The sequence below is a fragment of the Lemur catta genome, chromosome 4 (genome assembly GCF_020740605.2).
Source record: "Lemur catta isolate mLemCat1 chromosome 4, mLemCat1.pri, whole genome shotgun sequence".
Classification (NCBI taxonomy): domain Eukaryota; kingdom Metazoa; phylum Chordata; class Mammalia; order Primates; family Lemuridae; genus Lemur; species Lemur catta.
The window spans coordinates 71,566,885-71,579,022 of NC_059131.1; the positions used below are offsets into that span (position 1 = coordinate 71,566,885).

Genomic DNA, 12,138 nt, shown 5'->3' on the forward strand with positions numbered 1-12,138 from the left:
TAGGCGCGGCCCGGAGCGTTTACGTTACCTCCGCCAGAACCCAGCCCTCAAGAGGCTTCTCGGGCTCTTCCCGTTACCAACCTCGTCCCACCGGGCTCCCCAGGGCAGGGGGTCCTTCACCCCTTCTTGCCCGCACCCCAGGCCCGGGCCGACTGCCCAGGGCGGTGGTGTGAGCCTCGAGACCCTCTTTCCCCCAACTCCTTAAATATCCAGTAAGGGGCAGGCAGGTGGCCACAACTCGTCCTGCCACTGGAATCAACTAACTCCACATAAGCCCCAAGGGCAGGGAGAGGGCCTCCATTTGTGAGAAGCCTCCGCTTCTGCAGTGGGCTGAGTTTACCGAATTAATCTTCCTATTATCAAAACATCCTCTGGGCTGCTGCCTGCGGACCATGCCCTAAGCCCCTTCTAGCCACAATCCAGCGTACTGGGGGAGACTTCATCTCCACCACCTCTATCGGGGGGCATGGGTTAGATTAATGTGTCTAAAGCCATCAGGGGCATTGAGAAATGATGCATGGACAGAATCGAGCCTGGGTCCTGTTTCTCTCACAAACAGCTGGGCCCTGTACCACTCCCTGATCAAGATAGTGGCTTGGTGGAGCACTCAAGACTCTAGCATTCCTGGAGGGTAGAAGGCTGGAAGTAATCTTTCCTCCCCTAAGCTCGGGAGCCCCAGTTTCATCCAAGCAACTACCCATCTGTACAACCTTTGGCTGCTTCTAGGAAGTTCCCCTCCTCCGGCCCGTCACTCCTACTAGCCCTCCCCAGAGTTCTGGGAAGGCAGGCCCCTCCTCTTCTCCCCGCCTGACTCCCAGCGCCCTGACTTGTCCATTTGGCTAGAAGCCAAGGCTGGCTCCCAAGGGGCTGTGGCCGTGGTCTAGTTCCCAGCCCCAAAGCCACCACTGTGGGAAAACACTGGAGCTGCGTTGTCCCTCCTCCTGAGAGGGGCACAAGCAGGCAGGACCACAGAAGGGGTGGCTGCCCTGAGAATGGGGAGGCCCGGCCCAGCCTTGCTCAACCCAGTGTCTTCCCTCCTGGCACCCAGAAGGGTTTTGGCCCAGAAGGTTTATCCCCATCGCAGTAATAGTTTCATTTTCTCCATTTTATTTGTCAATATAAAAATACTCAAATATTTACAACAAATAAATACGCGGGGACACAATAAGTTACACTGTTAGGAGCCCTCCTCCTAGGGCTGGGAGAGGATATGCTAATATCCACAGCATGCCCACCCTCTCTCCCTTCCCTCCCCCAGCACAACCCTTCCCAGCCCTATACTGGAAGAGGACAAGTATAAAATACCACGGAACCCAGGGGCCAAGTGGGAGGCCCCTCCCACCCTTCCCCTCAAACACACAGGAGGCTCCATCTCCCTCCCCCCACCCTGAAAACATTCACAGCCCTAGGGGAAGGACTAGGCCCACCCCTGAGCCCTGCACTCCCCCTAAAGGGGTACAGCACCCTGCCCGCCCCACCCCCATATGTACATCACTGCCCCACACTTGGGACAGATGGGGGCAGGAGAGGCAACATGATACGACCCCTTCCCCTTCATAGTTCCAATGACTCATCAGGAGGACCCCAGGCCTAGGGAAGACTGGACAGAAACAGGAAGGCTATGCCACACATACACACATACACACGCACACGTGCAAACACATATGAACACAAACACACCCACATCTTGAAACTTCTGCCTTGAAAAGTTTTGGCTGCTGGGGTCCCATGTGTCCGTGCTTCACAGAGGAGGAAGATGCCTTCTGCGAGGCTGGTGCCCTGGTGAGCCACACCAAGTGGCAGTGCCCATGCTGAGCAGAGCAGGTCCTCATGGCCGGGCGGGTGCTGGGCAGGGTCTGTCCCAGGCAGAGCAGGTGCCCATGCCATGTCCCTGAGGTAGCTGGTGCCTGTGCAAAAGTAGGAGCTGCACCTCCCACGCTCCCCCCGCCGATGCGGTGGGGGGTTCGCCTCATACTGACGACTCCTCGGGGTTGGAGTCGGGCAGTGGCTGGCGCTGCTGCAGTTTGCGTCTCAGTTCATCAGCGAGCTCAGGCAGGGGGTGCCCGAGCCCTCCCCGGTCCTCCCCTCCTAGTTGTAAGCGCACGTAACCATTGGCATTTGAGTTCCTCCCGCCCCCCAGGTGAAGCCGAGTTGGAGAAGGCAGGGGCTGGCCAGGGATGCCAGGGGGCGGAGAAGGGGGGCCCCCCCCAGGCTGGCACCGGGCGTGTCCAGGTACAATCTTAAGGGAGCCATCGGAGTAGTAGTAGCCAACAGGGTCCCAAAGTTTCTCATCTGTTTCAGGGCCAGGCCGGAAGGGGGGACTGGTGGGTTCCTTGGGCAGCTCCAGAGGGTACACCAGGGTCCTCTCGGCTGCCTTGGCTCCTTTCTCCAGCTCTTCTCGCAGCCGCCGGCGCAGGGACAAAACAAGCAGCAGCAGCACCAGGCACACAGCCCCCAGGGCCACCACAGCCAGCCACACCAGCCCCAGGTTTTCCAGGGGGGCCCGGGCCTCCAGGGTCACTGATGGGCCCGCCACTACAGCCACAAGGTAGCCTTCGGCAGCCAGCCGTGCCCCCTGCTCCTCTGAAAAGCAGTGGTAGGCCCCAGCATGGCGGGGCTGGGCAGCCATCACGACCAGGGCCTGGAGCCGGGCGTCATAGAGGAAGGAGCCAGGTTGTTCTGCAGGCAGGTCCCGGCCCCCAAAGGTCCAGCGGGCATGGGCCAGGTTGGAGGAGAGTCGGCAGGGCAGCACCAGGTCTGTGCCTGCCACCACTGTGATGTTTTTAGGAGTGGGCCTCACTGCAGCAGCAAAGAGAGAGCAGAATTAGTACAGGAAGCCCAGGACTGCGTCCAGGGCTCACCTCAATGGGAGGGGGACAAAACGGACAGCTCACCTTTCTTATTGCCACGGAAGTTACAAATGCCCGACGTGTCTGAGATTGTCACATGCTGGATCAGCAGGGATCTAATAGGGGACGCAGGGGATGTCAGTCAGCAGCCCAGCTCCGACCTCCCTGCCCTCCCTCCTGGCCCTGGCCCTGGCCCGTGCAGAGCCCAGCTCACCCAGAGTGGCCACCCACAGACACACAGCGGCTGGTGTTGACACTCCAGGCACAGTAGGGGTCCCGGGCGAGGACACAGTCTGCACAGGAGCGATACTTCATGCAGTCCGCCAGTGGCAGCTGCACCAGCTGAGAGCGGGAGCCAGCAAAGAGCAGCTTCTGCAAGAGAATTAGGGCCCAGGAGGGTCAGCCAGGTCCACATCTGTGGGTGGCAGCCAGGCCAGGACACAGCACAGGGGGCTCCCGGACTCCTGCAGGGTACACAAGGACAAAGGAGCCAGCAGGAGGAAGACAGCAAGCTATAGTCCTGAAGAGGGAAATCTAAGAGCCATACAACTCACTGAGGACTTACACAAGCCAGACACAATCCTAAGTACCTTACAGACATGACCTTATTACAAAGGGATGACAGAAGCGTGAGGCTGGATGTGTAATCACACTCACACACACAGTGCAGGAAGTACGTTCTCCTCAAGGCCCATCAACCCTCACAATAGCACCAGCATAAAATAAGGTGTTTTCCTCTGTTTGAATGGTGAATGCTAATCTCTGTGTTTATTCAACCACACGCTTTCTTTCTGCCATTATTCTATGTTCTGGGGAATAATTTGGAATCACTATAGTTGATAAAAGGCAAACAAATCAAAGTTCAAGGGGTGCTGCAAACATGCCAGAAAAGAGTATTGCATAAGGTAAAATGCAAGCACTCTGGGAAGCGGTCAAGGAAATGAAACAGAGGGTTGGGACCAGAGAGCAACTGGGGGCTGGCAGGAAACCGACATCGTGCGGGCATCATAAACATCTCGCAGCCTGGGTGGTCTGGCCAGCAGGGGTGTGACCAGGGAAGAGCTATAGCCTCGGCTAAAGCACAACTCTGAGGGCTCTAAAGAAAACACGAGAGCAGTTGCCAAGGCCTGCCTCTGAGAACACAGCTCCTCGGACCCAGCTATATGTAACAGTCCTTTGGAGTGCAGATTACGTCACTTCAGCATGCTTATTTCCAGGAACCCACCCCAAGCTATGCAACGTGTGAGTGGGTTGGCATGCACATGTCCCTACCTCTGCAATGGCCAAGCGCATAAGCCCAACTGGGAAAGGCAGGCAGACAAGGAGGGAGATAGGACGGTGCTGAGGACAGCGGTGTGGGGGGCCTGACTTACTACCTTGCTCTGAGACAGCACCAGGCTTTCCACTGGCTCCTGGTCAAACACCTGCAGCTCCTCGATCAGGTGGACCCAGGGCCCCAGGCTCACAGCTTTGAGCAGCCAGCCATCTCCTGCGGAGGGGCAAGGTGTAAATGGGGGCACAAGGCCCCAGGGCGTCTCCAGATCTCCTGGCTCTGGGCACAGGGCCTTCACCCAGCCTCCAGCAACCATCCCCGCACACCCACGCGCCTACCTGTGCCAATGAACAGCACAGTATAGGTGGTTCCATCAAGCCCTGTAACCCGGTCGGCCACCAAGTGAGTGAAGTTGGTGTCCTTCTTCACAAGCAGGGGGCGGCCCCACCGAGGCCCCACCTGCTCCTCCATCAGTGGGTGCTTCTTGATGAAGTTGAGGGTGTTGTCAGGGAGCTCCAGAGAACTGGTGTAGCCGTGGCGTCGGTGCCAGTTGTTGATGCACTGGGAGCAGGGAGGTGGGGAGGAGAGCCATCAGCCAGGCGGGAATGGCACTGGAGCTGAGCTGAGGGTGGGAACACATCCCTGCCCCAGGACTCACCGAGCCAGGCCGAGGGCTGGGTACTGGGTCGGTATAGCGGCCCCACTTCTGCGCTTGCTCACGATACTCCTTGTAGGGACCCTCGAACACCCGCTGGATCTCTTCCAACTGATACTCGCAGACTGCCGACAGGTCCACATCACCCCTGACACAGAGAGGCAGGGACCCCAAGGGTCAGGTACCCATCTTATCCCATTTTACCCCAGCTCCAGGCAAGTAGTACGATGGCAGGGCCCAGCACAATGCAGTCATGAGCACAAGAATGCACTGGCAGTTCTAAAGTGCCACCCCAGGGCAAGACCCTGCCCACCTCCATGGGGAGCTCTGGAAGGGGCAGGTGCCCAGGAGTCTCCCTTGCTTCAGGACAACTGACCACCTGAACCTCCTGCAGAGGCCCTGCCCAGGCTCTCACCTCCACACACCATCCCTAACCTGAACACCTGCTCCTCTCCACCCCCAAGGCTCCATGGCCAACTCACCATCGCGCCCGAAAAACCCCAAAGAAGGTGGTGTTGTGCCAGGAGGTGCCCTGCAGGGTGTGCATCGCCTGCAGCTGGTTGAAGTAGAGCTGCCAGTCGGGGGCAGAGCACACCAGTCTCGCCTTTAGGAACGTGGTCCACTTCCTCTGCAGTGTCCGTGCGCCCCCCATGTCACCCTGGCAGATGGCAAAAGGACAATGTCGGTCAGTCTCACCAGGCTGGCAGGGCTCCCAGGGCCCCCTGCTGCGGGACTCGGTACCTTGCAGACACGGGCCACACGAGCCACCACCTGCTCGGCATAGCAGTCGTACTCCACTGCCCGCTCGCTGAAGAAGAAGTAGATCTTGTCATCGTCCCCCGTGAAGCTCCCTACACTCTCAGGTATGTAGGCAGAGCCTACAAAATGAGGTTCTGTGGGAAGGGGAGGATGGCAAGCAGTGAGGTGCTGGGCCCCTCACGGGCCTCCCCCCACAGCTGCCCCAGGGCCCACGCCAATGCCTCGGGGCTCACCGTTGAGCCAAAAGGCCAGGTACTCTGTCTTCATGGAGTGGTGGGGCCCCATGTTACGCAGGATAACAGGCTCCGTGCCCAGGAAGTTGTTGAGCGTGGCTGAGTACAGCTCACCGTCTATGGGAGAGAGGGTCAGTCAGGCCAGAAGTGAGGTAGAGACACACTCAAGCCCCGGGGGACTCACCCAGCCCATGTCAGGAGCAGCCACTCACCCACAAGGAGGCCAGTGTGGCCCTTAGCTGGGTCATAGGGACACTTCCCCTTCCCGTCCTCAAACTCTCCACGCTCCAAAGTGAAGGTGAGCATGTCCTAGGAGCAGGGAGAGAGGGGATGAGAGGGAGCTGCCCAAGGGCAGGGGCCCTGGGGGCTGGAGCCCAGAGCAGGGCTGGGAGGGTGTGGGCGGGGCCCAGCGAGGAGGGAGGAACAGCACTCACAATGTAGGTGCACTTGGGCTGGAAGGCATAGGTGCCGCAGACGTACAGGTGGGAGGCGTTGTAGGGCTGCAGGAAGCGTATGAAGTTGAAGCACTCCGTCTGGGGCAGAAAGGCGTCCAGTTAGTGAGAGTATGAGGGGCAGCCCCAGGACAGCATGCACCTGTACTGCAAGGCGCGGCAGGTGATCAGGGCCCGAGCACCCACCTGGTTACTCTTCCCTTTCTGAATACACTCAGTCTTCTTCTCCACTGGGGCCTCCCAGGAGATCTGGAGACAGGGAGGAGGACATCAGCAATGTCACAGGTATGTACCATGCATGTGTCACAAACACTGCCTGTGGCAGCAACCCAGTGCAAAGATGTCCCCATTCTCTGCGGGCTTCTTTCAGTAAAGTACAGAAGCCCCACACAGCCCCACTACACAGAATCTAGTAAATGCTACAGGAGGGGAAAGAGCTAGCCAATCCTGATGAGCTCGCGGGCCCTGGAAGTTGAACAAGACTTCCACGAGGGCAGCTAGGCAGAGGGACAGCCCGCCCAAGCGAAGCCCCTCTGGGCCCTGCTCTCTCTCCCAGGCCTGTGTGCCTCCCGCTGCCCCACCTCTCACCACTCCTTGCAGCTCCAGAGCCTCCACGCTGAAGGCAAAAAGGGCCTCTCGGGCCCCCACGTACAGGAGCCCGGTCTGCTCCGTCAGGGTCAGTGTCAGGAAGTCCTGGATGCCCGTTTGGGAAAACCGCCGTACCACTGTGGCCAGCTCTGCAGGGACAAAGGCAAGGTAGGGTGAGCAGGACTGTTGTTGAACAGGCACCTCTCAGAGTCAGCCTTCCTCTATGCACTGGTCTCCTGCATTCCCCAGTTCCCCGCATTAGAGCCTGGACCCCACAGCAGTGCCAGCCAAGCCTCCTGACTGGCAATAGAGGGCATTTTTGGAATAGCCTTTTGGCTCTGACAGCTCCACCTAGGCCTCCTCAGCCTTCTCTAGCCTGGGAGGAGGCAGATCCAGGCTGCTGAAAAGGAAGGACGGATCTCTCAGCCACAGCTTCCGGCCAGAGGAAGCCATCAGACTGATGGCTCTCGCTCTCAGGGTCAGTGGCACCTCCGGCTGCCGGGCTGTGCACCCTCACCCTCCCCACCCCCTGCTTCCTTGGCTGCTGCTTCCTTCTGTGCTCTGCTGCTCACTGTCCACATTAGGGGCCAGCCAGGCCCTGGCCACCCACCCAGCAGGGCATGAGGTACAGAACAGTTGTGAGTGCTCTTTGCCTCAGGAAAGCCTTTACCCCCACAGGACCCAAATCTATGCTGCCAGAGATGCAAGCACAGGTGGCCACCAGGACAGGCAGGGATGGCAGGAGGGGAAGGCATCGAGGCTGGGAAGCCAGACCAGAGAGGCTGGGGGAAACCAGAAGCTAAGGGACCAGAGATGGGGCTGAAGCCTGCTGGGGCCCGGGAAGCCAGGGCACTATGCCATTTATATAGTCATGTGATTCCTACGTCAGTCCCCAAAACAGTGGCCCACCTGTCCTCAGGGTCCTCTCAAACCAGCCTCAGTCTCTGAGGCAAGGATGGACCCAGACACAGGCTGGCACGGGAGGGCTTCATTAGCACCTGAGTGGAGCCTGTGGGAGGTGAGCTCATCCCAGGTCCCCGGAGCGCACAGATGATACAAACACCTGACATCACCTCTTCATACAGGTGTGTGTGCACAAGGAGAGCTGCCAGGTCCACTCTGTCCCTCGGTACAGGCATGTGCACATACACACACCCATCCAGAGCCACCAGATGGCATGAGTACTGGGGCGGTATTAGGGTTGATAAGGGGGATACTGGGGACAGGCAGCTAGAAAGACTGAGGGGAGCAGGGGACAGAGCTTCGGTTTACACCATCCTGGTTCAGGTTTCTCTCTCTAGGCTCCCAGTGCTAGTGACAATTCAAGAAGTGAGGCGTGCAGAATGGCCTCTCTCCCTTTCATACCTGGGCAGCCAGTCTGGGGCAAGGAGTTGGTAAGAGCTCCCCCAGAGCCATTCTAAGTGTCAGAAGGAGGCAAATCCCAGGTCCTGACCTGTACTACTGACCTGTACTACCCTTCTGGACCCCCAGGGCCACACACATCAGAATAAAGTGGGCACGTTATTGGGGATGATTCCTTAGCAGCCTGCCCCTGCACTCCCTGAGAGCACCCCTCCTCCCCTGCTGTCCCTCCTGCCTCCCACATGGCTTTTCCCCCAGGACTCCAGGCACTCACCCCCAGAAGATACTGTCTTCCGGGGCACAAGGTTCCACCACACCTCAGCCCCAATGCCCAGGCCCCACAGCCCCACTGCCAGCAGCCAGACAGCCCAGTGTGGGGCCATGGCACACGCCGGCTCTATGCTCCAGGCCAGCTGCCTGCTGAGGGAAAAGAAATGGTCAGAATCACAGCCAGAGAAAACAAACCGAAGGGGGCCCACACCAAGAGGCGACTGGACACCTGATCAGGCCTCTCCAGGAGCCCCTGGAAGCCCCCCTGGCTACTCCCTCTGGAGGAGAACCTGGTACCTCACACCTGACCTCAGCCCCCAAAAGATATGGGGTCTCCCCTGGCGGCTCGGAGGAGCTGACTCAGCTGGAGGCGTGGACAGACTCCAAGAAGCCCTCCCTGGCCTCCAGGCCTCCCCCCACTTGCTCTCAACAGGAAGTTGTTTAAAAAAATAAAGAGGACACCCCCCCCCCAACTCAGGCCTAAAAGGTTTGAGAGTTCCTTAGAAGAAAAAACCTCAGGAAGCAGGACCTGCATCCACTGGGGCTGCAGCCCGCCCCAAGACCCAATTCTGGGAGGCAAACCCCTCAGCCCGGTGAGGAGGCATGTGGTGGGGCAGGCGGTGGGGCAGGCTGTGGGGAGAACCCGCACAGGGGGACTTGGTGCAGCAGGCTGCGTGCGAAGTCCCGCCCCAGCCCGACCCCTCCCCCAGCACAGACAATAGCCGGGCAGAGCCCAGAACCCCGTTCCACAGCAGCAGGGCAGGGGTGGGAGTGGGGCCGGGAGCCGAAGGGGCCCCGCTTCCCGAGGCCCCTTTGTTGCCCAAGAGGGAGGCAGGAAGTGGGTGGGATGGGCGTGGAAATGACCAGGGCCTCATCCTGTTCCTCGCACAGCCTTCTAGGAGACACTAGCCCTCGGGCTGAGAGGCGGCGGGGTAACAGAGCAGGCTCGGGTCTAATCAGGGATCTCCCGGCGGCGCTGGCAGGCGGGGGCGTGGGGGATGAGCTGGGGGAGCACGAGGGGGGTTCCTCTTGGACCGCATGGCCGGCGCCCGCTGCGCTCCCCCGGGTCTGACGAACCTTCCCAACTCGGGGATTACGCCCCAGGGACCCTGGCCTAAGCAGGCCATCGGGTTTGGTTTCCACTGCTTCAGCCCTCCCATGCTGGGCACAGAGACACAGAAGCTGGGGACGTGCTCACCCCAAAACAAAGGGTACCCGCCAAGACCCCGTCCAGGGTCCCCCCGGGTCCTCCCCTCCCCCAGCTCCAGGGATTTGAATGCAAACAAAGCGGCGGCGCTGGGAGCGTGGCGGAGCCCGGCCTGCGGACGCCCCCTGTCGGCCCAGAACCCCAGCGCGGGAAGGGCGGGGGGCTGAGGCTGCGTTCGCCCGCGACCGGCCCCCAATACACCCCCAGCCCTCCCTCAGCTCCTTACCCCAGACCCTGGCCGAACCCGGAGGCGCGCTCCGAGGATCCGCCCGCGCAGCGGTGCCCCCACCCCCAGCTCCTCCCAGCGCGGGAGGAACGGGCAGCCAGGGGCGTGGGGGCGGAGGGGTGCGGGGTCCAGGCGGTGCACCCTGCACCCTTGCTCACCCCAAGCTGCCGGCAGTGGACGGCGGCGCTCCCGCGGGTGCAGGGCGAGCGCTCCAGCCGGGTCAGGGCGTCCCGGCTCGGGCCGGGGGCCTGGCTTTCCGGGACAACCCGCCTCCCCAGCGGAACGGGGGGGCGGGGGGCCGCGGCAGGGAAATCCGATCCCACAACATCAGCCTCTGTTCAAGCCCGCCCCAAACTTTCCGTCGGCAGTGGGGGAGCCGAGGACAGTTCGGGAGCCTGGCGAGGATCCCCGCCGTGGACCGGACAGCACGAGGAACCCTGGAGCCCCTCACCAGTCCGCCCCTACAGTCCCAGGGGCCGCAGGCACTGCACGCCCCGCTCCCGAGCCCCCGAGAGGCAGCCCGCGGGGGGCGCAGGAAGGATCTCGGGCGGACAGCTGTCTCCGCCGTCGCCCCTCCCTGCGCCCCTAGACCCTTTGCCTCGCGCGTGCGGCAGCCCCTGCCCGAGCAAAGGGACAAAGCGGCGGCTCCGGAGCCCCGCGGTGCTGGCTCCACGCAAGCCCGGCCTCACTCACCTCTTGCGCGCAGCTCGAATCCCTGGGCGCCGCCCTCGCGTTCGCCACCGACCGCGGTCCGCCCCTGTCCCCGCGCCGGTGCCCGCCCGCGCGCGCCCACCAGCGCTCCTCCACTGCCCCTCTGCCACCGCCCCTCGGTCCCGGCTCAGCGCCCCTAGGCTCGGGCTCCCCGCGCCACCGCGGCGGGCGCCGGCTCTTTCTCCACCGCTGCCGCGGCTCTCCGCCCCCTCCCCCCTGACGTCAGGCGGGGGGGTCGAGCGGAGGCCGGGGGCGGGACGCGAAGGCCAGCTCAGGAGGGGGCTGCGACCCGCCACGACCCGCGGGCCCGCCCGCTCTCCGCCGGGGGGGCTCCGGCCTCTGTCCCTGCCGGTGCCCAGCCGCCCCGCGCCTCGGAGTCGCGGTCTGCGCCACAGCGCCTGGAGGGAGGTGGGGCGGAGGAGGGACTCGGGGCATTGCCACGGCTGAATCGGACTCACCCGGTCTTTCCGAAGTGTCCCTGGTAGACCTACGGCGGGCTCGGGAATCGGGCTTGAGGGGCTCCCAACGCTCCAGTTACTGCGACGAACGCGGGCCAGCCACCTCGGGGCGATTATCCGAGGGAGGAGCGCTGGGGAGACCGAGGCTTCTCTTCTGGGCAGGCGAGAGAGGTCTGTCTTGTGGCCCCAAATTCTGCCTTCTTTTTTGGCCCCAACGCCACTGGTCCCTGCCCTCAGACTAGCTTTACCAGCCAGGAAGACCCTCAAGTCTCGGGAGACAGTCTGGGCCTGTTTCTCACGCTCCGGGCAGAGCCTACCCCCAGGAAATGACTCCTTCTGGTGCCACTGGAAGGCTGATTAACAAGCGGCACGAGCCCTAATGTTCAGATGAAAGGGGCTGGGGAGAGCCACGCGGGAGCACCAGCACCTCAGAACCTCCAGCCTCCGCCCACAGCCGCTCCTAGAAGTAACTTGTAGCTCTCGCCTTCTGGGCGGTGCTGGGATGTCCTCCTTCCTGCCAGCTGGTCCTGGGAGCTGGGCAGGTGGACAGAAAGCCTCAGGGAGGACACCCCAACGGGCACTTGGAGACAAATGCCACCTCCTGGCTAGGGGCAAAGGGCAGGGGTGAAGGGACCTGAGGCCCTGAGGCTTGGATGGTAACTTTAAGCCAGGGTGCAGTCCTGGAGGGGAGGAACACTTTAGGCCCTGTCAGCAGATCTGGATTATAAATCAGTCCCGACAGCAGCTTTTGTCTGTTTAAAACTTGGCATCTGAAAAGTGGAGACCAGAAGAGTAGTGGAGATAATTGAGAAAAGCAGCCCATTTTGGTTTCAGTAACAATTGGGTCTTTGCTGGTACACATAAAGGCCCCTTCTCCCTTGCTGGCCAAAGCCACATTTCCCAGCTCCTTTCTGCTAGAAAAAAAGCTGTGGCCTTGGAGATGCTGGAGATAACAATCACCACAGGGTGGGCAGGGAAGGCCCTGCTTCAGCTGACAGGGAGGGAGAAGATGGGCCGACCCTGTGTCTAAGTGGGGTAAACTGGTATGCAAATGCCTTCACTTTTTTTTTTTTTTGAGACAGGGTCTTGCTCTGC

At 61.1% G+C, this 12,138-nt stretch overlaps 1 protein-coding gene across 8 annotated transcripts; it reads right to left on the bottom strand.

Annotated features, from left to right (window-relative positions):
* Positions 1-1,090: 1,090 nt before the first annotated feature.
* On the bottom strand, positions 1,091-11,499 carry SEMA4C (semaphorin 4C). 8 transcript variants are annotated; one of them, XM_045550159.1, is made up of 15 exons: positions 11,044-11,499; positions 8,446-8,588; positions 6,810-6,958; positions 6,408-6,470; positions 6,204-6,302; positions 5,982-6,078; positions 5,770-5,886; positions 5,519-5,670; positions 5,260-5,435; positions 4,781-4,925; positions 4,461-4,683; positions 4,226-4,338; positions 3,064-3,221; positions 2,895-2,965; positions 1,091-2,799 (listed from the first exon to the last, which is right to left on the bottom strand). In XM_045550159.1, exons 2-15 carry the CDS (start codon positions 8,552-8,554, stop codon positions 1,970-1,972), a joined length of 2,502 nt encoding a protein of 833 aa, XP_045406115.1. In that variant the 5' UTR covers positions 8,555-8,588; positions 11,044-11,499; the 3' UTR covers positions 1,091-1,969. The 8 variants fall into 8 exon arrangements, with proteins under 8 accessions (XP_045406115.1, XP_045406118.1, XP_045406113.1 ...); XM_045550162.1 differs by having other exon boundaries at positions 8,446-8,591; XM_045550157.1 differs by lacking the exon at positions 11,044-11,499 and adding an exon at positions 10,568-10,771.
* Between the last annotated feature and the right edge of the window lie 639 nt (positions 11,500-12,138).